Here is a 24,583-nt window from a genome sequence, read left to right on the forward strand (position 1 = left end):
AATGCCTTTTCCCCACCAGTCATCCCTCAAGCTGAGCCCTAACTGGCCTCCCCGTCAGTGCTGCTCTGAATAGCATCACCCCTGCTTTTTCTCATCAAAGTACAAGCGCCCACTATGATCTCTCTATTCTCCTTTCAACTCAACCACAACAGTAGCCCAGTAATGAATAGTGTCGGTTTAAGCAGCAGACTTTTGCTTTTGCTTTTGCTTGTTTAATGCCCTCCGCCTTCAGACCTGAGAGGTATCATCTCAAACTTCCTTTTTTATATTCACGCACCCACTTCTTCAGGCTGAGCATATCCTTATTAGGGGTTAAATAACACTTAAGGTTACCCGATGGGAGGGAGGAGGTGTGAGAAACTTGCTTCTTTGTTTCTCCATCACTGTCTCAAGACTCTGGGATCCCCTCACCAGCACCAAGATGACCAAGTCTAAACCTCCATTATGGTGGCCCAATTAGCAAACCTGGAGATGGGACCAGGACTCAAGTAGGACTTTTCCGTAACATCCCCAAAGGCAGAGTGGGGTGGCAGGAAGGGCCACACACTGTGTCATATTTTTGTTCTTTTCCCACTTCCTTGTCCAGATTTCACATGAAATACAGCCAGAGAAATCCATACAGATATCAGGGTCCGGAAACCACGTAGACACACCCGCCCCATTTTAGTTTCCAAGCTCTTTTAGTAAAATCCTCTTTTTGAAGTTGCCCCCAGTTACCTGTTGATGCTGTTTTTCTGTGCTAACATCTGCCAGTCTTTGCCTTTGGCGTTGGGGGTGTCAAATGTAGCACAAATCCGCTGTCTGATGGAGTAGGGAATTTTGAAGGCTTTGGGGCCAGTCTGTGCAGGGAAAGTGCTGTCCTCTTGTGCAAAGAAAGTGATGGTCTCTCTTTCATTCTATAAACAAAATAAGGAAAGCAGGATCAGATCTAAGTAGAAGCCTTACTGGTCAACACTTTTATTTTTTTAAGAGAAGTTGTGTTAACACACATGCAAAAAATGCTTGCCTGTTGTGATGGAGTCTATAAAGTACACTGACAAGTTCCCGTCTCTTCTAAAATAGTAAATAATGTCTCTAGTAGCCTAGGAAACCGTGTACTGGAGCTTTCAAAAGCCTCTTCCACTCAGGGAAGTCACAATCTTCAGCTTCCTACATCCAAGGAGGTGTCAGGTGAGAGCAGAATTAGATTTTTTTTAATTCTCAAAAGAAAAAAAAAATCTAGAATCAGTAGGAAGAAGCTTCCAGATGACAGATTTCAGTTCACTGTAAGGAGACCTTCTGAGAGTCAGAGCTGATCAGAGAAGAATGCGCTGATCAAAGGAGCTGGCTGGGAAGCCATGTGTCAGGAAAGCTACAAAGGGGACCTGATTGTATGTTGATCATTTTCAAGTTTGTGTTTCTCCCAGGCCTCAAGTGTGATTCTATAGGAGATATTTTGGTTTTGTTTCAGAATTAAATTGCTTTTGTAAAATGGGAGGTAGCCACGAGTCAGCGACGAGACCTGGAGTAGCCGGCGGAGTGCTGCAGGCTGGAGAGCTTCTGCCTGCTGTCTGCCCACTCTTCTGACTTAAGAGCTGTCCAGTGAGGATTAGTTATACATCATAACAATTAGATCATCATATCCAATGTGAAATCACATATCCATCCATCATATCAGAATAGCTGCTGAAAGTTTAGATGGACTAACAGAATTTTAAGGTCTTGAAAGGCAGCTGAATCACTCCCGTGATTATGATGGGATACAAGGCAAAAGGGATTCTGCAAGTCCCTAATCAGTTGACTATGCATTGACGAAGAGATATTTTTCCGGGTGGACCTGACCTAATCAAGTGGCTCTTAAAAGAGAGAAGATGCAGCTCCTATCTGGAGGTATCTCTCCTGCTGGCCTGAAAGAAAGCAAATAGCCACGCTGTGAACTGCCTGTGGTTGGGGGTGGGAGGGGCTGAAGCTAGGAACTGAGGGTGTCCTCTAGGAGCTGAGAGTGAGCCCTATCCAACAGTCAGCAAGAAATTGGGGACTTCAGTCCTACAGCCACAAGGACCTGAATTTGTCAACAACCCTAATAAATGTGGGGACAGACCTCTGAGCTCCAGATGAGAATGTACTGCTGCCACCACCACCTTGACCTCAGCCTTGTGAGATCCTGATCAGAGAACCCGGTTAGGCCGTGCCTAGGCTTCTGCCCTCAAAAAAGGTGGGACAGTAAGCGGGTGGTGTTTTTTTCTGATAGATTTGTGGTAATTTGTTATGCAAGAGAAGAAAACTAACGCAAAGGGAAATTAAAACACAAATCTGAGGTCGGGTTAAGGGACTAGTTAGCACTGTTTAAACGCCAAGAAACTATCCTTTGCATTAGGAACTTGTCGACTTGGGCTGTCCTTTAAGTCAACACATGCCCTTCCTGAACTGCCCCTGTGAGCTTCCCCTGATGTTTTTCTGACCTTTCACACATCTCCTTCTGTGGACACCACAGCCATGGAAGCCCTTCTTGGCTAGGGTCCAGGCTCATGGAACTTTAAGCCTTCAGACTTGGTGTATCTTACATCTTCAAAAATCTGTTAATTGAGGAAACTAGTTCATACAAAGATCTTATTAATGAATGATAATGTGTTTTGTCTTTCTGTAACCATTTAACACAGTTACATAAGGGGGGATGTTTTGGAAACACAATGCCTTAACCCAGTATTCCCACAGGGTATCTCAGAAGATGTTCCAAGAGAGAGCAGTCATGTGGTCAAATACTTTTTGAGAAATGCTGCACGTTATGTCTTACTCTTGGAACTTCAAAGTACATGTTATCAGATTAAACAGATTCTACTTACTGGTTTTAGTTCTATTCCCTGGACTATTATAGAACAACGCTCATCAAAATTTGTCCAGTTTTGGAGGTTAGGATGGACTAACAGGAAAAGTGTGGTTTTCAGAGTCAGAAATGTCTTGCTTTGGAGTATAAGTTCACATTTCGTAGCTCAGTGACCTTGGATGCTACAGGACTTCCCTCAGCCTCAATTTCCTAATCAGTCTTTGACATTTTTTATAGACTCCACAGGGGTATAAACTTCGGTAGAAGTTACCCAGGTAATTGCTGCCAGAGCTAAAACTAGAATTCCGATACCCTAATACCTTTACCAGGACTCACTTCACTACATCACCCTGCATCAAGACAAGTACCCAAAATCCACAGAGCAGGGTGGTTCAGAAAAACGCTCTCTGAGTGATATTAGCATTGTATTTCAAGAATTAAGAGTAGTAGAGCTTCATGGAGGAGGCATGTGAGTTGACCTTGAAGGATAGGTAGCTATTGAGTGAACAGAAATTGTTCTGTAGTAAGCAGTTATTTTGGGCAGAGTAGTCAATTCCTTTCTTTTTTTTTTTTTTTTTTGCCTTTATTTTATATATTATTTTATACAGCAAGTTCTTATTATCTATTTTATACATATTAGTGTATATATGTCAACACAGTCTCCCAATTCATCCCCCCCACTTTACACCCTTGGTGTCCATACGTTCTCTACATCTGTGTCTCTGTTTACACCTTGCAAGCCAGTTCAACTGTACCATTTTTTTTGGATTCCACATATATGTGTTAGCATACAGTATTTGTTTTTCTCTTTCTGACTTACTTCACTCTGTATGACAGTCTCTAGGTCCATCCACCTCACTACAAATAACTCAATTTTTTCCTTTTTATGGCTGCATAATATTCCATTGTATATTTGTACTACATCTTTATCCATTTGTCTGTCGATGGGCATTTAGGTTGCTTCCATGACCTGACTATTGTAAATAGTGCTGCAATGAACACTGGGGTGCATGTGTCTTTTTGAATTATGGTTTTCACTGAGTATATGCCCAGTAGTGGGCTTGCTGGGTCATATGGTAATTCTCTTTTTAGTTTTTTAAGGAACCTCCATACTGTTCTCCATAGTGGCTGTATCAATTTACATTCCCACCAACACTACAAGAGGGTTCCCTTTTCTCCACACCCTCTCCAGCATTTGTTGTTTGTAGATTTTCTGATGATGCCCATTCTAACTGGTGTGAGGTGATACCTCATTGTAGTTTTGATTTGCATTTCTGTAATAATTAGTGATGTTGAGCAGCTTTTCATGTGCTTCTTGGCCACCTCGATGTCTTCTTTGGAGAAATGTCTATTTAGGTCTTCTGCCCATTTTTGGATTGGGTTGTTTGTTTTTTTAATATTGAGCTGCATGAGCTGTTTATATATTTTGGAGATTAATCCTTTGATTCATTTGCAAATATTTTCTCCCATTCTGAGGGTTGTCTTTTCGTTTTGTTTGTAGTTTCCTTGGCTGTGCAAAAGCTTTTAAGTTTCATTAGGTCCCATTTGGTTATTTTTGTTCTTATTTCCATTACTCTAGGAGGTGGGTCCAAAAAGATCTTGCTGTGATTTATGTCAAAGAGTGTTCTTCCTATGTTATCCTCTTAAGAGTTTTATAGTGTCTGGTCTTACATATAGGTCTTTAATCCATTTTGACTTCATTTTTGTGTATGGTGTTAGAGAGTGTTCTAGAGAGTGTTCTTTTACATATAGCTATCCAGTTTTCCCGGCACCACTTATTGAAGAGACTGTCTTTTCTCCATTGTATATCCTTGCCTCCTTTGTCATAGATTAGTTGACCATAGGTGTGTGGGTTTATCTCTGGGCTCTCTATCCTGTTCCATTGATCTATGTTTCTGTTTTTGTGCCAGTACCATATTGTCTTGATTACTGTAGCTTTGTAGTATAGTCTGAAGTCAGGGAGTCTGATTCCTCCAGCTCCATTTATTTCCCTGAAGACTGCTTTGGCTCTTCGGGGTCTTTTGTGTCTCCATACAAATTTTAAGATTTTTTGTTCTAGCTCTGTAAAAAATGCCACTGGTAATTTGACAGCGATTGCATTGAATCTGTAGATTGCTTTTGGGAGTATAGTCATTTCACAATATTGATTCTTCCAATCCAAGAACATGGTATATCTCTCCATCTGTGTCATGTTTGATTTCTTTCATCAGGGTCTTATAGTTTTCTGAGTACAGTCTTTTACCTCCTTAGGTAGGTTTATTCCTAGGTATTTTATTTTCTTGTTGCAATGGTGAATGGGATCGTTTCCTTAATTTCTCTTTCTGATCTTTTGTTGTTAGTGTATAGAAATGCAAGAGATATCTATGCATTAATTTTATATCCTGCAACTTTACCAAATTCATTGATTAGCTCTAGTAGTTTTCTGGTAGCATTTTTAGGATTCTCTATGTATAGTATCATGTCATCTGCAAACAGTGACAGTTTTACTTCTTCTTTTCCGATTTGGATTCCTTTTATTTCTTTTTCTTCTCTGATTGCCATGGCTAGGACCTCAAAAGCCACGTTGAATAATAGTGGTGAGAGTGGACATCCTTGTCTTTTTCCTGATATTAGAGGAAATGCTTTCAGTTTTTCACCATTGAGAATGATGTTTGCTGTGGCTTTGTTGTATATGGCCTCTATTATGTTGAGGTAGGTTCCCTCTATGCCCACTTTCTGGAGCATTTTTTTATCATAAATGGGTGCAGAATTTTGTCAAAAGCTTCTTCTGCATCTATTGAGATGATCATATGGTTTTTATACTTCAGTTTGTTAATATGGTGTATCACATTGATTGATTTGCATATATTGAAGAATCTTTGCATGCCTGGGGTAAATCCCACTTGATCGTGATGTATGATCATTTTAATGTGTGATTGGATTCTGTTTGCTAGTATTTTGTTGAGGATTTTTGAATCTATACACATCAGTGATATTGGCCTGTAATTTTCTTTTATTGTAGTATCTCTGTCTGGCTTTGGTATCTGGGTTATGGTGGCATCATAGAATGAGTTTGGGAGTGTTCCTTCCTATGGAATTTTTTGGAAGAGTTTGAGAAGGATGGGTGTTAGCTCTTCTCTAAATGTTTGATAGAATTCACCTGTGAAGCCATCTGGTCCTGGACTTTTGTTTGTTGGAAGATTTTTAAGCACAGTTCAATTTCAGTGCTTGTGATTGGTCTGTTTATATTTTCTCTTTCTTCCTGTTTCAGTCTTGGAAGGTTATACCTTTCTAAGAATTTGTCCGTTTCTTCCAGGTTGTCCATTATATTGGCATAGAGTTGCTTATAGTAGTGTCTTATGATGCTTTGTGTTTCTGAGGTGTCTGTTGTAACTTCTCCTTTCTCGTTTCTAATTTTATTGATTTGAGTCTTCTCCCTCTTTTTCTTGATGAGTCTGGCTAATAGTTTGCCAGTTTTGTTTATCTTCTCAAAGAACCAGCCTCTAGTTTTATTGACCTTTGCTATTGCTTTCTTTGTTTCTATTTCATTTATTTCTGCTCTGATCTTTATGATTTCTTTCCTTCTACTAACTTTGGGTTTTGTTTGTTCTTCTTTCTCTAGTTCCTTTAGGTGTAAGGTTAGATTGTTTGAGATTTTTCTTGTTTCTTGAGGTAGGATTGTAGTGCTATAAAGTTCCCTGTTAGAACTGTTTTTGCTGCATTCCAACAAAAATGTGTTTTCATTGTCATTTGTCTGTAGGTATTTTTTTATTTCCTCTTTGATTTCTTCAGTTATCTCTTGGTTATTTAGTAATGTATTGTTTAGCCTCCATGTGTTTGTGTTTTTTATAGTTTTACCCTGTAATTGATTTCTAATCTCATAGTGTTGTGGTCAGAAAAGATGCTTGATATGATTTCAATTTTCTTAAATTTAATGAGGCTTGCTTTGTGACCCACGATATGATCTACCCTGGAGAATGTTCTGTGTGCACTTAAGAAGAAAGTGTAATCTGCTGTTTTTAGATGGAATGTCCTATAAATGTTTTTGGATCTAATGTCCTATAAATGTCCTATCAATTAAATCTATCTTGGTTTATTGTGTCATTTAAAGCTTGTGGTTCCTTATGATTTTCCGTCTCGATGATCTGTCCATTGGTATAAGTGAGGTCTTAATGTCCCTCACTATTATTGTGTTACTGTCGATTTCCTCTTTTATAGCTGTTAGCAGCTGCCTTATGTATTGATGTGCTCCTATGTTGTATGCATATATATTTATAATTGTTATATCTTCTTGGATTGATCTCTTGATCATTAGGTAGTGACCTACCTTGTCTCTTGTAACATTCTTTATTTTAAAGTCTATTTTATCTGAGTATTGCCACTCCAGCTTTCTTTTGATTTCCATTTGCATGGAATATCTTTTTTCCATCCCCTCACTTTCAGTTTGTGTGTGTCCCTAGGTCTGAAGTGGGTCTCTTGTAGACAGCATATATATGGGTCTTGTTTTTGTATCCATTCAGTGAGCCTGTGTCCTTTGGTTGGAGCATTTAATCCATTTACATTTAAGGTAATTATCAGTATGTATGTTCCTATTACCATATTCTGAATTGTTTTGCGTTTGTTTTTGTAGGTGCTTTTCTTCTCTTGTGTTTCCCACTTAGAGACGTTCCTTTAGCATTTGTTGTAGAGCTGGTTTGGTGGTGCTGAATTCTCTTAGGTTTTGCTTGTCTGTAAAGCTTTTGATTTCTCTATTGAATCTGAATGAGATCCTTTCTGGGTAGAGTAATCTTGGTTGTAGTTTCTTCCCTTTCATCACTTTAAATGTATCGTGCCACTTCCTTCTGGTTTGTAGAATTTCTGCTGAGAAATCAGCTGTTAACTTTATGGGAATTCCCTTGTATGTTGTCATTTTCCCCTTGTTTCCATAATTTTTCTTTGTCTTTAATTTTTGTCAATTTGATTACTATGTGTCTCGGCGTGTTTGTTCTTGGGTTTATCCTGCCTGGGACTCTCTGTGCCTCCTGGACTTGGGTGGCTGTTTCCTTTCCCATGTTAGGAAAGTTTTTGACTATAATCTCTTCAAATATTTTCTCGGGTCCTTCCTCTCTCTCTCCTCATTCTGGGACCCCTATAATGTGAATGTTGGCATGTTTAATGTTGTCTCAGAGGTCTTTTAGGCTGTCTTCATTTCTTTTCATTCTTTTTTCTTTATTTTGTTCTGTGAAGTGAATTCCACCATTCTGTCTTCTAGGTCACTTATCCGTTCTTCTGCCTCAGTTATTCTCCTACTGATTCCTTCTAGTGTATTTTTCATTTCAGTTATTGTATTGTTCATCTCTGTTTGTTTGTTCTTTAATTCTTCTAGATATTTGTTAAACATTTCTTGCATCTTCTCGATCTTTACCTCCATTCTTTCTCCTAGATCCTGTATCATCTTCACTATCATTATTCTGAATTCTTTTTCTGGAAGGTTGCCTATCTCCACTTCATTTAATTGTTTTTCTGGGGATTTACCTTGTTCCTTCATCTGGTATATAGTCCTCTGTCTTTTCATTTTGTCTCTCTTTCTGTGAATGTGGTTTTCCTTCCACAGGCTGCAGGATTGTAGTTCTTCTTGCTTCTGCTGTCTGCCCTCTGGTGGATGAGGCTATCTAAGAGGCTTGTGCAAGCTTCCTGATGGGAGGGACTGTGGTGGTGGGTAGAGCTGGGTGTTGTTCTGGTGGCCAGAGCTCAGTAAAAGTTCAATCCATTTGTCTGCTGTTGGGTGGGGCTGGGTTCCCTCCCTGTTGGTTGTTTGGCCTGAGGCAACCCATTGGAGGCTACAGGCTCTTTGGTGGGGCTAATGGCAGGCTCTGGGAGGGCTCATGCCAAGGAGTACTTCCCAGAATGTCTCCTGCCAGTGTCCTTGTCCTCATGGTAAGACACAGCCACCCCCCTCCCCCGTCTCTGCAGGAGACCCTCCAACACTAGCAGGTAGGTCTGGTTCAGTGTCCTATGGGGTCACTGCTCCTTCCCGTGTCATGATGCACATACTACTTTGTGTGTGCCCTCCAAGAGTGGAGTCTCTGTTTCCCCCAGTCCTGTCGAAGTCCTACAATGAAATCCCTCTAGCCTTCCGAGTCTGATTCTCTAGGAATTCCTCCTTCTGTTACCAGACTCCCAGGTTGGGAAGCCTGACATGGGGCTCAGAACCTTCACTCCAGTGGGTGGACTTCTGTGGTATAATTGTTCTCCAGTTTGTGAGTCACCCACCCAGTGGTTATGGGATTTGATTTTATTGTGATTACGCCCTTCCTACCATCTCATTGCAGCTTCTCCTTTGTCTTTGGATGTGAGGTATCTTTTTTGGTGAGTTCCAGTGTCTTCCTGTTGATGATTGTTCAGCAGTTAGTTGTGAATCCAGTGCTCTAGCAAGAGGGAGTGAGCGCCTGTCCGTCTACTCCGCCATCTTGAACCAATGAGCCCAGTGCTTTTCTGATATATAAGATGTTCATAAAATAAACCACCTCAGGCTTCTTACTGCATAAGATAAGTTACAAGACACGTCACTTTTCATCATGGTATGTAAAATTTCTTCTAGCCTTTAAAAATACAAATCAAGTAAGAATCATTTCTTTAAAAATTTTCCTGACTTAAGGCAGGGTAATGTCCTTAAAAAGAATAGTAAAAAACCATTGAGAGAGAGAATAAAAGGAATTCTGTACAGGATAACATGGTAATTGTCATTGTAAAATGGCACTAAAGGGTGTCAACATGTGAAAAGGTGACTTGCCAATGAAACTGAAAACACAGTGTATCCATGTGAAAAGATGGCAGTAGACAGAGACAGATGCCCTCATGGCATCTATGATTTGACCAACTCGACCAAGCTCTGTCTTCCCTGTTGGCAGAAGAAAGAGCACCCTGATACACAAAGTCTTCAGAAAAAAATGGACAGAGTGGTACAATTTAAAGGTGAATAAAGTATTACATGAGACTGACTTGTAAAAATATGTATTTCTTCTACTTACTACACTTTAATAAATGGGCCCCCATGTCCCTCACAAAGTTTCCAAATTTAAATATTTCCCATGTGTAAGGATGACACTTTACATAACATTTATGATGCATTCTAAAAGACATCTGGGCCGAGTAATAAGACTCCAGTGGATGCATCACATCTTCTGATTGTTTAAATTAAATATGCAGAGGAACAGGAGATTTTCATGCTCTGAACACAGGAGATAAGGTGCTGCTACCTGGTTAACGTGGGAGCTGTAAATCAGTGAGGAATTCCAAGTATTCTGTCTACTTTGTAACAGACACATCATCCCCCAACTTCTACCACTTTTAGAAGAAAGATAAGAGAATTTCTTGAAGGGAAAATTTTAACATGCAAGATTCCCATTTTAAGTTGTTTCTACCAAAAGATAGATTCTTTAATATTATTACATTCATAAGGAAGGAGGAAGTAAATGACTTGGGGATTCTTCCCTTCTGCTCAATATTAGCAAACTTACTTTGCTTTAGTCCACAATACTGTTGCTTTATAGAGTATCAATTGGCTATCATCATTAGGTAATGTAGTTGGGTTAAATTTAAGGAGAACCAACCTGCTTCCAAAGATTGACACAATAATGGCTACTCTAAAGAACAGAAAAGATATATTACCTTGATCACTGAAATAATTTTTAAATTTGAGAAGGATATGAATGATTATTTGGAAAACCATTTAGATAAGAGGCATGAAGGAATATGATGGATGTGGAGCTGAACGTAAAGAACCAAGTGCCTTCACTGAGAATGCTCACTGCATTAATTAATTTAAAATCAATGTTTTGTATTTCATACACACACACACACACACAGAGACACATACATATTTTACTTCTCATGGTTCCATTGCTAAAATCTCGAAATATAGTGAGACTAAGGCAATCCATTTTAAAGTAAGGTAGGAAGGGGGAGCTCTGAGCCCAGATATGTGAGGATTCTTTTTTCTTTGGTGGGTGAGATATTAAAATACATATTTCAAAGATATCTATTGAACGTTTCAAAAATTTTAGGTTTTTATTATTATTAATCAATGACACCTTATTATTAGCTTATTAAAACCACCTAAAGCAGAATCTTTCAGCGTAGTGGCCATGAAGTATGATGACCTTTAATAACTGATCTATTATTCTCGACTCAGTAATTGATATAGACCCATGTCTTGAATATATCCTGCCTCTTCTCTCCAGCTATTCCCAATTTCTCAGAACTTTATGTATCTTCATTTTTCTCGAAACGTCTACCATAAAAACCAAGTCAGTTTTAGGGAGAAGAAGATGGCTTTTATCACCAGATATATGCTTTTCCCAGGAATGAAACAATCCCGGGGTTGGAAGGGCCTTGAGTGATCATTCAATCAAGACACCCTTTTGCAGGCAGATCTACATGTGGGGAATCAATTCTATTTGTGAAGATGTATAGAATGAACACTTATTCTAGCCCAACACACAAACAGGTACATCTCATCCTTCTGCAGTCTTGAGGAAAGAGCTTCCCAATTTTCACCTACTTTTAGACTCAAAGGCAAAACTGCTGATGCTGTGATGTTTGTCACTAGTGCCTAAGGCCCCAAAGAGAGGGCTTATGTTATGGACAAGGCCCATGGTTAGGACGAATAAATTAAACCTCCTCGGTTGGGTTCCTGGAGTGGTATTGAACAGAAATCCAGACTTTGGTCTTAAAGTTTAGTATCTCAGCTGGGAACTCTGGCTACCCATCTTATTAGCTCTATGATCTTGGATAAGAAGGTTGACTTCCTTGAGACTGTTACATCATGTAAAACTGTGATGATATAATACTAATCCACAGAGCTGTGATGGTTATATGTGAAAGCACATGAAGTGGTGCCTGAAACATAGTGGCTTTCAAAAGTTATTAATTTTCCTCTGATGTAGAAAATGATGGCCAACGAAATTTGCCTAAGAAATAGAGTTTGGTACAAAGAAATGGGGATGCACTGGGCCAAATTTCAGCAGGGACACTTAAAGCAATTAATTAAATGATCCTTACAGGATCAAACAAGTTAATAAAGCTTCTAAAATGCAGTAGCCTACAACTTAGATTGCTGTAGTCCACCACTGAATGTCTAAATATTATTCTGCTAACTCTGCCTCCATTTACCAAGAGGTACTGTGATGTCATGTTCTTTAAGGCTTTCCAAAGTGATCGTAAACTTTGTTAAGCATTAGAAAAGGAACTGGAGAGTAAAGAAGATTATGTTTATTAGCTCATTTTCTATTTTTTAAAATTAATTCATTTTTGGCTGTGTTGGGTCTTCGTTGCTGCGCGCGGGCTTTCTCTAGTTGTGGTGAGCAGGGGCTACTCTTCGTTGCGGTGCACGGACTTCTCATCGCGGTGGCTTCTCTTGTTGCGGAGCATGGGCTCTAGGTGTGCAGGCTTCAGTAGTTGTGGCTCGTGGGCTCTAGAGCACAGGCTCAGTAGTTGTGGTGCACGGGCTTAGTTGCTCCGCAGCATGTGGGATCTTCCCAGACCAGGGCTCGAACCTGTGTCCCCTGCATTGGCAGGCAGATTCTTAACCACTGCGCCACCAGGGCAGCCCCTATTAGCTCATTTTCTTTCCATGCACTTCAAGGGTTTATTAAGCAAGGAGCAAAGGTGCCAGGATGTGTCAACCTTATCACATTCCTTTCACACAAATATCCTGTAATAGCTGAAATTGATCCTCAATATCTGGGTACCTTAGATAGTAAAAACCTTTTAAACCTGGAATTCTTTTGTCGACCTGTTGACAGGTATTTAGGGCAATTTTCATCAGAGGCATCTTTATGTCCTGCCTTTTCACTCTTCCTTCTGAAGTGCAGCTCTTCTTAGATTTTTTTTGTTTTTATTTTAAAACTCCCATACAATTTGTATTTTACTTTGAAATAAATTGTCTTAAATATGCCATGACTGTTCCAGAAAGAGACTCTAAAAATATCTTGCCTGAGGTTTCTGGATCTACCTTCCCTGTCAGAACTATGTTAGCACATAATGCTAACTGGCAATAACAAATGCAAATATGGTAGAAACATGTCAGTTAAGACAGCTATCAATTTTGAGACACGCTTCTTTGGAAAGCCATCCGCACTTTAGAGAAAACTATTTGGGGAATTAGCCACACTCATTTTGCATAAACAGTGAACTGCAATGAGAAAGGAGGGAAGTGATAATGCTTGTAGGCTACAAGTTTTTGTTTGTTTGTTTGTTTTGCGGTACACGGGACTCTCACTGTTGTGGCCTCTCCCGTTGCGGAGCACAGGCTCCGGACGCGCAGGCTCAGCGGCCATGGCTCATGGGCCCAGCCGCTCCGCGGCATGTGGGATCTTCCCAGACCGGGGCACGAACCCGTGTCCCCTGCATGGGCAGGTGGACTCTCAACCACTGCGCCACCAGGGAAGCCCAAGGCTACAAGTTTTGAGGAAAAACCGCAGCTGAAATTGAGTTGTACGGATACAAAATGCATTAAACCTTCTGCTGAGCTTATATATTATTTATATATGTATACGTGAATATGTGTGTGTATGTATATATATGTATATATACACATACACGTTCTAAGGTGAACGATCCAGTATGTGTGTTTTTCTAAACTAGCCAGGGATTACCTTGGAATTGCTAAACAATGCGTTACCAGCTCCCCTGATTCTCCCCCTCAGCTACTCTCTCCCTCTACCCTCAAATAACCATTCAGGAGGGAATGTCATTGTCTACTTGATAAACTCAAGTCCAGAGCCACGGAGTCATTCAGTGGTTTAGGGCCAATCAAAGCCATGGCATTTCAGGTATCTTTTTGCAAAAGTTCCCAAGTGAATTCTCCTCTGACTCCCATTCTAACCCTGCCCTTCGGTTATATGACCTTGGAGGAAGTCCTATCCCTTTTTGCACTGCTATGTCCTTACTGTGTAGAATGAGATTATTATCTACTCTGCCTTATATTATTGTATTGATGAAATCTAGGCTTAATGGAAATGAGGATGTGTAGAAACCCTGATCCTGGAGGGTAAGAGAAATTGTAAGACCATCAGAAACCAAGGCCTTGAAAATGAAATAACACAGATTGGGCAACTGACTTCTGAACAACTAGTCAGAACTGGCAGAAAAGCAGCCCACTGGTGACCTTGTGTCTTCTTAGGATATGTGTCTCAGTTCAATAATAAATCTCAGCTGATATTCCATGTCTGCCATGAACTGTTAGATTGATGGTAGTTTTGTGTGTAGAAAGCCCTGGACAAATTCCTTCCCCAAAGGTCCCTCCACAGAGCCTACGCTCTGATGGGTTGCGTTTCCCCGCCCCAGTGGGCAGCTCAGTTCCATCCTCAGCCTGAGAAAAAGTTAATTTTCCCTTATCAGTAATGAGGATTGAAAGAGTGAGTGCCTTTCAAAGCTCTTTCACGCTATATGTATAGCCCAACCGAGACAGGTATACAATCCTTAATGTCCTTTAGAAACGGGGTCGGATGACCTGTAGACAAAGGACTCACCTCAAGGATTGACGTCTGCACTTGGAGGATCTGTTCATGGCCTTTGAGCTGCCGGATGCAGATTTTGCAGGACAGCTGGGTGGTGGTGGGCGTGTAGCGTTCCAGGGAGAAGGCACAGTGCAGGGGCTGCCGGTTACCGCACCACACGCGGGAGAATGGGACTTCCTGCGGGGGAGACGGGGGAGAGAAGAGGGCAATGGTGTGCAGAGCCCGGCTGAAGTGAGCAGAGAGCAGGAGGGACCTAATCACAGTAATTAGGATGATGATGATGGCGGTGATGGCAGGAGAGGTAATTGCTTAAGCGACTCCGGTGGAATTGTAGAAATCATGTTCCAGCATATGCCGAGCAGCACAAAAGTAATTAACGTCAATTCCAATGGATAACATTTGAATTCCAAAACCACACTGCAGGAGCTCAGCTTTCACTTGGTGACTCACACAGTTAGAAAGAATACCATCAAAAGTTAATCGTCGTGTCTTTCCATGACAGAAATATTCTAAAAGACTCCTATGGGTAGATTCCTAGGATTAGATGCCTACTCCATCCTCCTACCTAAGCCCGGGGTAGGATGACATCTTCTCACTTAAATGAAAATTATGCTGAAGAACTGACTGGCCAGAACTTATGCCCATACCACAAACAAATGCCAAATTGTATAAACATAATGTTGCTAATGTATCCAGCATAAAAATTATACCTACTGCAGAATCATACACACACACCCGAGAGAGACACACACAAACACAACAGGCTACCCCAGAATGGTGTAGTTTGCCAACTCCTCATTCATTCAGTTCATCCATTCTACAGTTACGTGTACAATGCCTACTAACAACCAGACACTGTACTAGATAAACAAGAAAAGAACAGTAAGGATTGAGGTCTGGTCCCCACTTTCAAGGGATTTATAGACAATTGAGTGGCAAAAGCAATTTTCACTAAATGAGGGGGGAAATTGTAAAATCTATACACATTCCCCTTTTCCCCATGACCAGCTGGTGCTTGCCACCAATGGCTCAGGCACGTGGCTTTACACTAATGTGAACTAGAGGTCAGTCACTGATAATCTTCCATGTACTAAAATGTCTTTCATTCCTACTCAGCTCAGGCTGTGGTCCTTGGCAATGACCTCATATTTCCAGCCTATAGTAATCTTCATTCTCCCTTCTTTCTCTTTTCCGCATCCCATTCATTTGCTCTTTCACCTGTTGCTACAAATACAGTTTTCCCCAATACTGATGCTGAAAGGCAGCAAAAGATGTATCAAGTCTGAAAGTCTGAGTCTCTGAAGTGTGACTGGCGATGGACTCAGCAGGTGTTTTAAGACAAAGGCCATGATTAGAATTCAATCTACCCACTTTGAGGAACTATGAGTTACCTAGTTATCCCTGAGCTCCAATCTGTACACTTGTTGGTTTCCTCATTTTCTCTATAGGAAGTCTCACAGACCCTGATTTTGGATACTTGCTGGGGGTGGGGGGGACCAGCAGGGAGGGACGGAGTTTAGATTGTTGCAGACTTGAGTACGAGAGAGCCAGCTTTAGGGATTATGAAGGAACGAACTCACGCATTAAACCCTACCACACATCCCAGCAAGGGATGTAAGGGTGTCGTGTTTTTGTTTTGTTTGTTCTGAAACCTGAACCAAGGGAAAGGCAGTGGATCTTTGTCTCAAGAAGTAGAGACAGGGACTCAGAGAAGGTCTATATGTTGACACTGCAGACTTTCATCGACTTTATCCCCGTGCAGAATGTGCGCTGTTAGGAGGCAACTCTCTCTCCACCATCCTCAGTTCTCCCCTACATGGCAGGGGCTGGAAGCCTGAAAACTACATTTCACAGCTCTCTCCAGCAGGGAGTTCACATTTCCGTTCTGCCAGTGAGAAGTACTTGTTTCAAACTTGGAAGGAAGAGGAGGGAGCAGAAGCCTCTTGCTCGCTGCTCCTCTGACAGCAGCGAGCAAACCCAAAGGGTTCAGCTGACAGCACATGTGAGGTTTGCAGGGGCTTCTGAGAGCCATCTGCTTCAGGGGACTTGTGTTTTCCTGAAATCACCAAACTTGCTGGTTTCCTTATATCACTAGTGGCTTTCTCTGCCCTTGGCTCTCCTAGGCTTTCCAAAGGCTTTCTAAGCACATAAATCCTTTGATTGCATTTCCCCTTGATTGAAATATCTTTTCTTGACCCAAACCATTCTCCAGTGAAACACCAGTGGCTTAAAAGAAGTTCTCTTAGAAACTAAGATGAGCTGGGCAGCGCTGGAAGGTTCACTAGTGGCTTCCACAGAGAGGCTCTCATCCAGGGGCAACTCTGGGAGAAGCGTGAAGCTAATGGTCACTAAGGAAGCACGTGGCTGCCGCACAGCTTGCTTACGCCACCAGCAAGACAGCACAGGTCCAGCCCACTTTCTTCCTAAACTGAGAGTTTTTCTTATGAGCTCTTCCCTCTCTCTCCTAGCAGCAGAAGGCACTTCGGATCAGCGTGGCCTCCCAGCAGCCTTTAGAGGAAGTCATTCCCTAAAACACTCAAAAATGACTTTTCACCTGCCCCCAATCCTATACCAGAGAAAACAGTAATAATACGTATTTACAAGGTCTGCCGTTTCTCCTCATTGTGTAATCCGACGCTTTTCACGCTCCTCCATGGTTTAGTAAACCACGGGTAACTCTCACTTCGTATCTCAGCCGCCAGCTCTTGTGTCTCTGTCTCCTGAACTCTTCAAAACCCCATCTGCTCACGTACGCCCAACTGCCCATTTCTCTGTGGAGAACTCCAACAGCTACATCTTTGGTTTTTATTTCATTATCATCCATCACTGACATTATACCCCTAATCAATTTTAAACATTATAAACAATTATAAACATTATACCCCAAATCAACCAACAATTTTAGCTGGCCTTTCCCTTCTCAGACAGGTCTACCTTTTGAAAACGGATCATCACCATCTCTCTCTCATCGTCATTCTCCTCCAATTTTTCTATCTCCATGCGTAATCTTCTCTGATGTCATCATAGCTAACTGGGAGTAAAGTGTTCAGCAACCTTCCTATCTTCAGTCTCTACTACACGAGTTAATGAGGGGGTTGAGGCTTGACTGGGGAGGAAACAGGAAGCAGTTGACTGGTATTCTTTAGGGAAGGGCTTATGGTCTCTCTTTTACCTGTAATCATGAGTTGGTGGTGGGGGGGCACTGATGTGACCACATCACTTGGGAACTCTGCTTTCATTACATGATTCCTCTGCTTGGGGGACCAGAATGGCCCCAGGATGCCTGCGTGATAAACACAGCCCCCTGGGACTTCCCTGGAGGCCCAGTGGTTAGGACTCCGCGGTTCTGCTGCAGGGGAACTAAGATCCCACATGCTGTGCAGCCAACGAAACAAAACAAAACACAGTCCCTTGCCTGGCCTTCAAGGGCTTCTTCCATCCTCCATCACCTCATCCTCACTCTCTCCAGTCTCAGTGTACAGGCCCTGAAACTCACTCCCTTCCCCAAGCCAGTACGTTTTGATAGAGTTACTCTGCACCATCCCCTTCAACGAAAGTAACTATAACAGAGGGCGCTACGGTTCACAGGTGTTTTTGCCTAACTAAGCTAACTAAGGAGGTTTTTGTTTTCTAAATCTGAAATTTGAGTCATTACAGTGTAATATCAATGTTTGCGCTTCAGGGCTCTAGACAGAGCTGAATTCAAGGTCCAGATCTTAAACAAACCTACATTTTTTCTACAGTAGCTTTGAATCCTAGGTAATGCTTACCTTCCTTAAAAAAAAAAAAAAAGGCACTGACCACTTACTGAAAAGTATCCTCTGTGGTGTCCCTTGCTAAATTTTGTATATTTTCTCCTGAGAACACTGGAAAAACCCACCACAGAGATAATGTTTTCTTGCAGAAAGACGTGAGAATCAGCAAACAAAAAAATTCTTCTCTTTTCTCTTTCCATTCTACTGCACACAATCAAAACATTTTAAAAATCTGATATTGAGACAGTGTCAAAAGAATATCTTTTAATTGTTGAGTAGCAGCTACCAGTAGTGCTCAACAAAACACTGAAAAATAATAGAATTAGAAGCACTGTGATTAGTGTGTTTTCAGGGCAATCACCTTTGCTTTCATTTATTCAAAAAAAAAAAAAAGGCAAAACACCAAGCTGCTCACTGAGCTGGGAGGAATTATGTGGAAAGTAATACAGGAGGACAAAGTGTAGCAAAGTTCTGGGTGTTTAAAGAATTCCGGAAATGTTTTCATTTTGAGTCCCATTATAATTAGTTTCCTAGCAGATGGGGACCATGTAAATCATATCCTAGCAGGAGACAGACACTGGGTTCTCCAAGATACGTAGCATGCTGTAAGACAAGCTGCTTTTATCCTACAGAGGTGACAGCCTGGCTTGGTGTTTTGTAGGATTTAGAAAATAAATTAATATTTTATCGCATACTGTTTACTACAGCTTCTTCACCCCACAGGCAGCAAGATATAAAGGAAACAATGATTAAGTAGCTCTCAGGTCCCAGTAACCTACTGAGAGCAGAGTTATTTCCCTCTAAAGGAGGGTTGCTAAGTCTTCCAAGGGGACAACAGCATATCACTAATTGTGGTAAAATCTTAAGAAAAGGGGGCATAATTAATTGTTTATTTTGGAAGGACTAGTGTTGTGGGCTTCATTTTTTTCTTTGAATCAAGGTTAGTGGGGGCTATGGTAACCAGATCTCCTAAGAACTCACATACCCTTCCCTTTCACCCATCATACCTGGTTTCACAAGCAATAAGGGTTGTAGCCTAGCATTTTATAAACTGTCGTCCTCCAGAATCGAAACCAACAAGATTTAAAATCTAGTTGGTCCTAATATGTAGGCTCTCATCCCATAGCTCTGGACCCAGTCTTGAACTCACATCATTCTAAAAACATCTCTTGGTTGGTGTCTGAGAGCGCAACTATTCTATGCACTAGATACCTCCCTGAGAAATTCCACCTTTCCCGGAAGAGAAAAGGAAGGTTTTTTTTAGGAGAGTAAGCTTTGGATACCAACTGGAATATGTCAATTCCCAGATTCCTGATTTGAAGTTAGAGAAAGGGAGAGAGGAATAAGAAGACAAGAATACCAGAGGTCTTCTACCCACTGACTTGGAAGATGACAGGGACATTTACCAGTTGAAGGAGAGACCTATCAATGATGTCAGGAGTAGTGAGGTTTTCTGTCTCCACAATAGTGCTCTGTGAGTTCTTATCCACTAAGCCTTAACAAAAAGCCATTTTCTGTTATCCACACCGAGTTTGTCAGCGCACATGATGTTCTCCATGAAGTTCAAGCATTCTGAACACAAACCCTCCCCAGAGTGTGAGAATCTGGTGCCTGGAGCAAACACAGCATGGCCATTAAGACAAGCACAACATGTAGGCGTACTGCTGGGGGTTCAGTGATCACAGGAGCAAAGAAATTGGTTCTAAGGGTGGTGAAGAGAAAGGAAGAATAGAGCAGAAAGCCATTTGTGGGGAAGAAAAATGAAGTGGAAATGAAAACTCAGTGGCAAACCTCCTGGTGCAGAGAAAATTAAATTGTTTCTCAGCCTTCCAAGACTCTTTCAAATGATGCTCAATTACAGAAGGCAAATGCTTCTAGTTGTTCACAACCTCTATGTAATCCAACCCATCCTGGCAGTAAAGCTGGTTGGGTTTTCTTGCTAGCCAGTGCCCTTTGCCTTTGGCCGTCCCTGTTGCATCCTCTGGGGTGGGCAGGCATTAACCTCCACCAAGCCTTTTCTACCTGAGGCTCTCTTTGGAATCCCTGGTGTTGGAACTGTTGTTTAAGTGCCACTGAGAGGTGATGGTTCTTTCATCTGATTTTTTTTTTTTATCTCCAAGCATTAAACTTAATAGTTACTTTGGACTGAGTCACTTGTACCAGATCCAGTGAAATGATGCCCTTAAATCAATAAAGATTAATACACAGAGGAATTTGCATGACTCAAGGGTTTGTTTTAATAATACCCTGAAGTTCAATTTGGACTAGAAACTTTGAATACTGCTTTCTGGGAAACAGAGACACCTAGGTCTAGAACATCATAAATAATACACTTATTCATAGAAAACCTATCTCCATAAAAAAAAAATATGGTAAAGTTTTCAAAAAAATTGTACAGGGCCCTGAGAGAGATTCTTGTTGCTTTGAATGTGCTAAAGTTATACATAGAGGGGGCAATTCCCAAGGTCATGAGAAATCTGAAAAGTAAATATAAAAATATGGCCTGAACCAATTTGAAAATTCTGAAGTTTAGAAGTGTAAGGTGTTGGTGGTACAACTTTTTTCTAACTCTCATGGCATGGTCAAGGTTTTTCTCTTTGAGATTTGGCTTATTTCCATTCTGACAAGCCGGTATATCTTGTGCACGGTTTTTAGAAAATGAATGCTGTAAAGGTGGAAAGGTCAAAGAACCACAAGGCTCTGCAGGTTATGCTGATGGGAAGAACAGAGAAGTCTGAAAGCGTCCTGTGAGTCCAGATCGATCTGCGTCTCCCAGAAGCTTACCCAGAGTGAGGGAAATGTCCTGTCACCTGAAGCACAGATGACTCTAGCTTAAGAAACGGTGGTAGACCAGCTGGCTGCTTCTGATGACAATACTTATCACTGGAAATTTTCATAGAATTCAGTGACAAGATCACAAGTTGATATCTTTTTGTGCTAAGCAACTACTCAAAATCCCTAAAAATGATCCAAGGAGACTCGTAAGTCATCCTGCAGTTTTTTTTTAAGTCTCTAATGATGAGGTGTGTGAACAATCATACGTAAATATTTTTATAGTTATAAAAAGATTCTAAGAGGCATTGACATTGCTTTGTTTTTCAGTTTGTGATTTCTTCTTCCCATCTTGCTCAATTCATCTGGTAGCAAGCACTTCATATATACAGGACAGAATCTCTTGTTCCCGTCTGGTTGGCCAGAGCTCTCTACAACTCAAAATGATCACCCTTAAAAGGTTTCTCCCTGACATCCGGTTCATTTGTACTTGAACAGGATTAAAACGGTGTCTCATAATGAACTGATCTGAATCAAAACAAACCCACAAACATCCTGCTCTAAGTTGTTAAATGACCACCTTCAACCTATCCCGAGTGGTGATTTAAGCAGGAGAGAGAAATGTCACATTACCTGACACACAAGCCCCTTTTTCCCCCACGTGTTAGAAACCCATGGATTTATGACAATAGGTTTCATTCCCTGGGTGTAGTCCAAACTGTTACATGTCTGTGACAGTTCTGAAATTAAATCCATAGTTTTAAAGGAGGAGGAAAGTCAAGAGTACCTTCACCGGGGCTTGTGATCTACTTGCTGGTTAAAGCAAAGCTATTTCTGTCAGAAACCCATTTGGCCAGTACCTGGCATGCAGTGAATGGTTTAATTCTCCAGAGGAATGGGGGGATATCAAGGACAGAGATCTGAAGACTAAAGGTATTCCCTTTGAAATGCAGCAACTTTGGTTCTTCCAGGAGTTGTCCGCCTTGATGCCTTTCATCTGAAACCACTTCCTAGAGGGCAAGAAAAAGAAAGAAGCACAACAATAAAGTACCCAATTTCCTCCACGTTTTCCTTCCACAGATTCGTATACTCCCTCTCACGTGTCTCCCAGGAATCGACAAACAGCGTGATGAGCACGCTCTACTTTTATACCCCACCCCCATCCTTGCAAGGTCAGGACTAAGGGGCTACACACAGGCTGCTGAGAAATAAGGATCTGGACACAAAGAAACAATTGTTCTTCATTACTGTATTGTTGAGGCTTTTACACACACTGTGCCTGTCTTTAAAACTGGAAGACCTCCTTTGCCCCAAGCAAACTGTCATACTATTGAGTTTCCAGAACTGTGTGAATTTCATCCTGATACCGCCATAATCAAGGGATGTATTTGTACTTAACCTAACGCATCATCATATTTCATGAGAAAGGGAGACACAGCCCCTCCTCTGCTCTGGTTCCCTTGTTTGTCACTAACACAGGCATCATCCAATATTTATCCTTTAGCTCAAAATAAATGTTGCAAATGCATGTATCATGTTTATTTGTAGTAATGTTCACAGAAGTTATGCCAAAGGGCCAAGAAAAACTAAGTTGCCAAGTCAGTTTCAGCTCAGAAAAAAAAAGGAATCAAATTCCTGAGATAAATACTCCTTTATCTTTCACTGACAAATCTTTATATCTCATACAAACACAGTTCACATATATTCTATTAAGCAAACCATTTAACTGGTTTCAAATTTGTGGCGCTTAGAATCATCTCCATAAGACAAGTGAAATAATAGAACAGATATGAGTGCTATAAAATGTCAAACTACTGTAGGGGGTGAGGTTTTCAGTGTTAGTGGAGATGAAAGATTTCCCTAAATCCCCATTTAAAAAAAATCACCGTTAACTGACTTATAATTTCCTTGCAGAGCTAGGATAAATAGGAAAACTGAAATCCTTTAATGATGTCCTATAATCTTCCCAGAGTCTCAAAAAGGTTGTAAGAAGCCAAGCAAATAGGTTTATAAATACAATAAAACTTACATTTCAATTATCAGGGAGTGAAAACAGCTTCAGAAGTTATCTTTCCCATCCCTTGTCTATGTATAGATTAACATTAACGAAAATGTTTCTAAGAGGCAGCTTTCCAGCTTTTATCCTTCATGTACACACAAACTGTTAACAGGCTACTAGTGTCTCTTCTCAGGACTAAACGATTCCATTCCAGTGTCATTTTCTCCAGCTCTTGGGGTGTGGAAGGGGTGTGTCTTGGGGCCCTGAGTCAGCACTGCACTTGCTGCGATGCTGGAAGTGGTCCATCCCTGTGCTTTCCAATATGGTATCCACTAGCCAGAGTGGTTAGTGACTAAGGAACTAAGATTTTCATTTTAGTTAATTCAAATGTAGATACGCACACATGGTTGGCAATTACTGCACTGGACAGGGCGGTGCTAGATAATTCATTACCTTGTGGGTCTAAGCGTTGGACATAATAACACAGTGGCCAGTGTCTAGTGAGGGCTGCAAGCAGTGGAAGGAAAGAGGCAGGGTGGGAGGAAAGGGAATTAATGCCGGACGCTGACTTTAGGTCTTTACAGATCCTGGTCTGTTCCCTCTTTTGAGATATAATGAGTGTCCAGTGGAGCAGTGCTTGAGCTGGGCACTGGGTGGACAGAAATGAAACACCAAGGAGAGCACAGTCTAGAGAGAGGGTCAGAACAGCAAGCATGTGAGTATAATATAGTGTCTAACTATTACAAATATGTATATTCCCAAAGGTTAAGGCAAGACAGAGGGTGCCTAACCCAGATGGGCAGAAAGGCCAGGAAATGAATTGGGAAATTAATAGAGGAAGTGATATTTGAACTGAGCCTGGAAGTAAATATAGGGGCTACTCATGGGAAAGGGAGGGAGAGTGCATTCCAGACACTGAATGGGCTCTGCACAAAGGCACGGAGGCCAGACAGAGCTGGGATAGAAGGTTAGGGTGGAAAGTGTATGGCTGGAGGTGATGAATATTATAGGGCAGGGGCCAATCACGAATTCTCCCTTACCACGCTAGGGACTTGTATTTTTGTTTAGAGTAATGTTGTTCGGGTTTCAGGGAGTAGGAGAATTTTCTGAGGGTTATATATACTCAAGAGGGCGCTCATCTTGTAAACCAAAAATGGAAGCACAGCCTTCTGATCACATTTCTGCATGGTCTTGGGCAAGTCACTTAATCTTTAGGCTTCGGTTCTTTACTTGGGTTTACCCACAGCCAAGCAAAATCATTAGCATGGTAATATACTACCTGCTTTTTGCCATTCAAGGTTAGAAACAGGGACGCATAAGAAATTGGCTTATTCAAACCATATTAAAGCCATGGAATAACAACGATGTTGACTTGTCAAAGTATATTTGACTGGGTAGGCTCTCTGAAGTGTATCCCTGTTCTTTAAATCTGACTTGCCTGAAAGTACAGAGAAATAAACCGAGGTCAGGCGATGAAGTGACTTGTTCAAGACCATGAATTACTTGGTGTAGAGCTAGTCTATTTTAATATTTAGAAACTACATAGCATCATCACACTCGAAGGGAACTTAAGGTAGTTAGTGATTTAAAACTTGATTATTTACAGAGGAAACCATGGAGACCCTCCCCCTTACCCCCAAGAAAGTGATTTGCCTGAAGCCACATGGCTAGTGACAGAGCTACTGTATCAGTACCTGTTCATGGTCTAGTATTTTTTCTACTAGATTTCCCTGCATTTTCCTATACTGTGCTTGATTTTTTTAAGAGTCATGTG

At 41.2% G+C, this 24,583-nt stretch overlaps 1 protein-coding gene across 1 annotated transcript in view; it reads right to left on the reverse strand.

Annotated features, from left to right (window-relative positions):
- The window catches only part of UNC5D (unc-5 netrin receptor D), a 276,418-nt gene that overhangs the window by 17,420 nt on the left and 234,415 nt on the right, over positions 1-24,583 (reverse strand). The window contains exons 15-17 of the mRNA XM_049704290.1: positions 21,671-21,820; positions 14,296-14,460; positions 718-896 (exon numbers count right to left, since the gene is read on the reverse strand). Of these exons, the coding sequence (XP_049560247.1) occupies positions 718-896; positions 14,296-14,460; positions 21,671-21,820 (494 nt within the window). The remainder of the gene's footprint in view (positions 1-717; positions 897-14,295; positions 14,461-21,670; positions 21,821-24,583) is intronic.

This window comes from Orcinus orca, chromosome 21 (genome assembly GCF_937001465.1).
Source record: "Orcinus orca chromosome 21, mOrcOrc1.1, whole genome shotgun sequence".
Classification (NCBI taxonomy): domain Eukaryota; kingdom Metazoa; phylum Chordata; class Mammalia; order Artiodactyla; family Delphinidae; genus Orcinus; species Orcinus orca.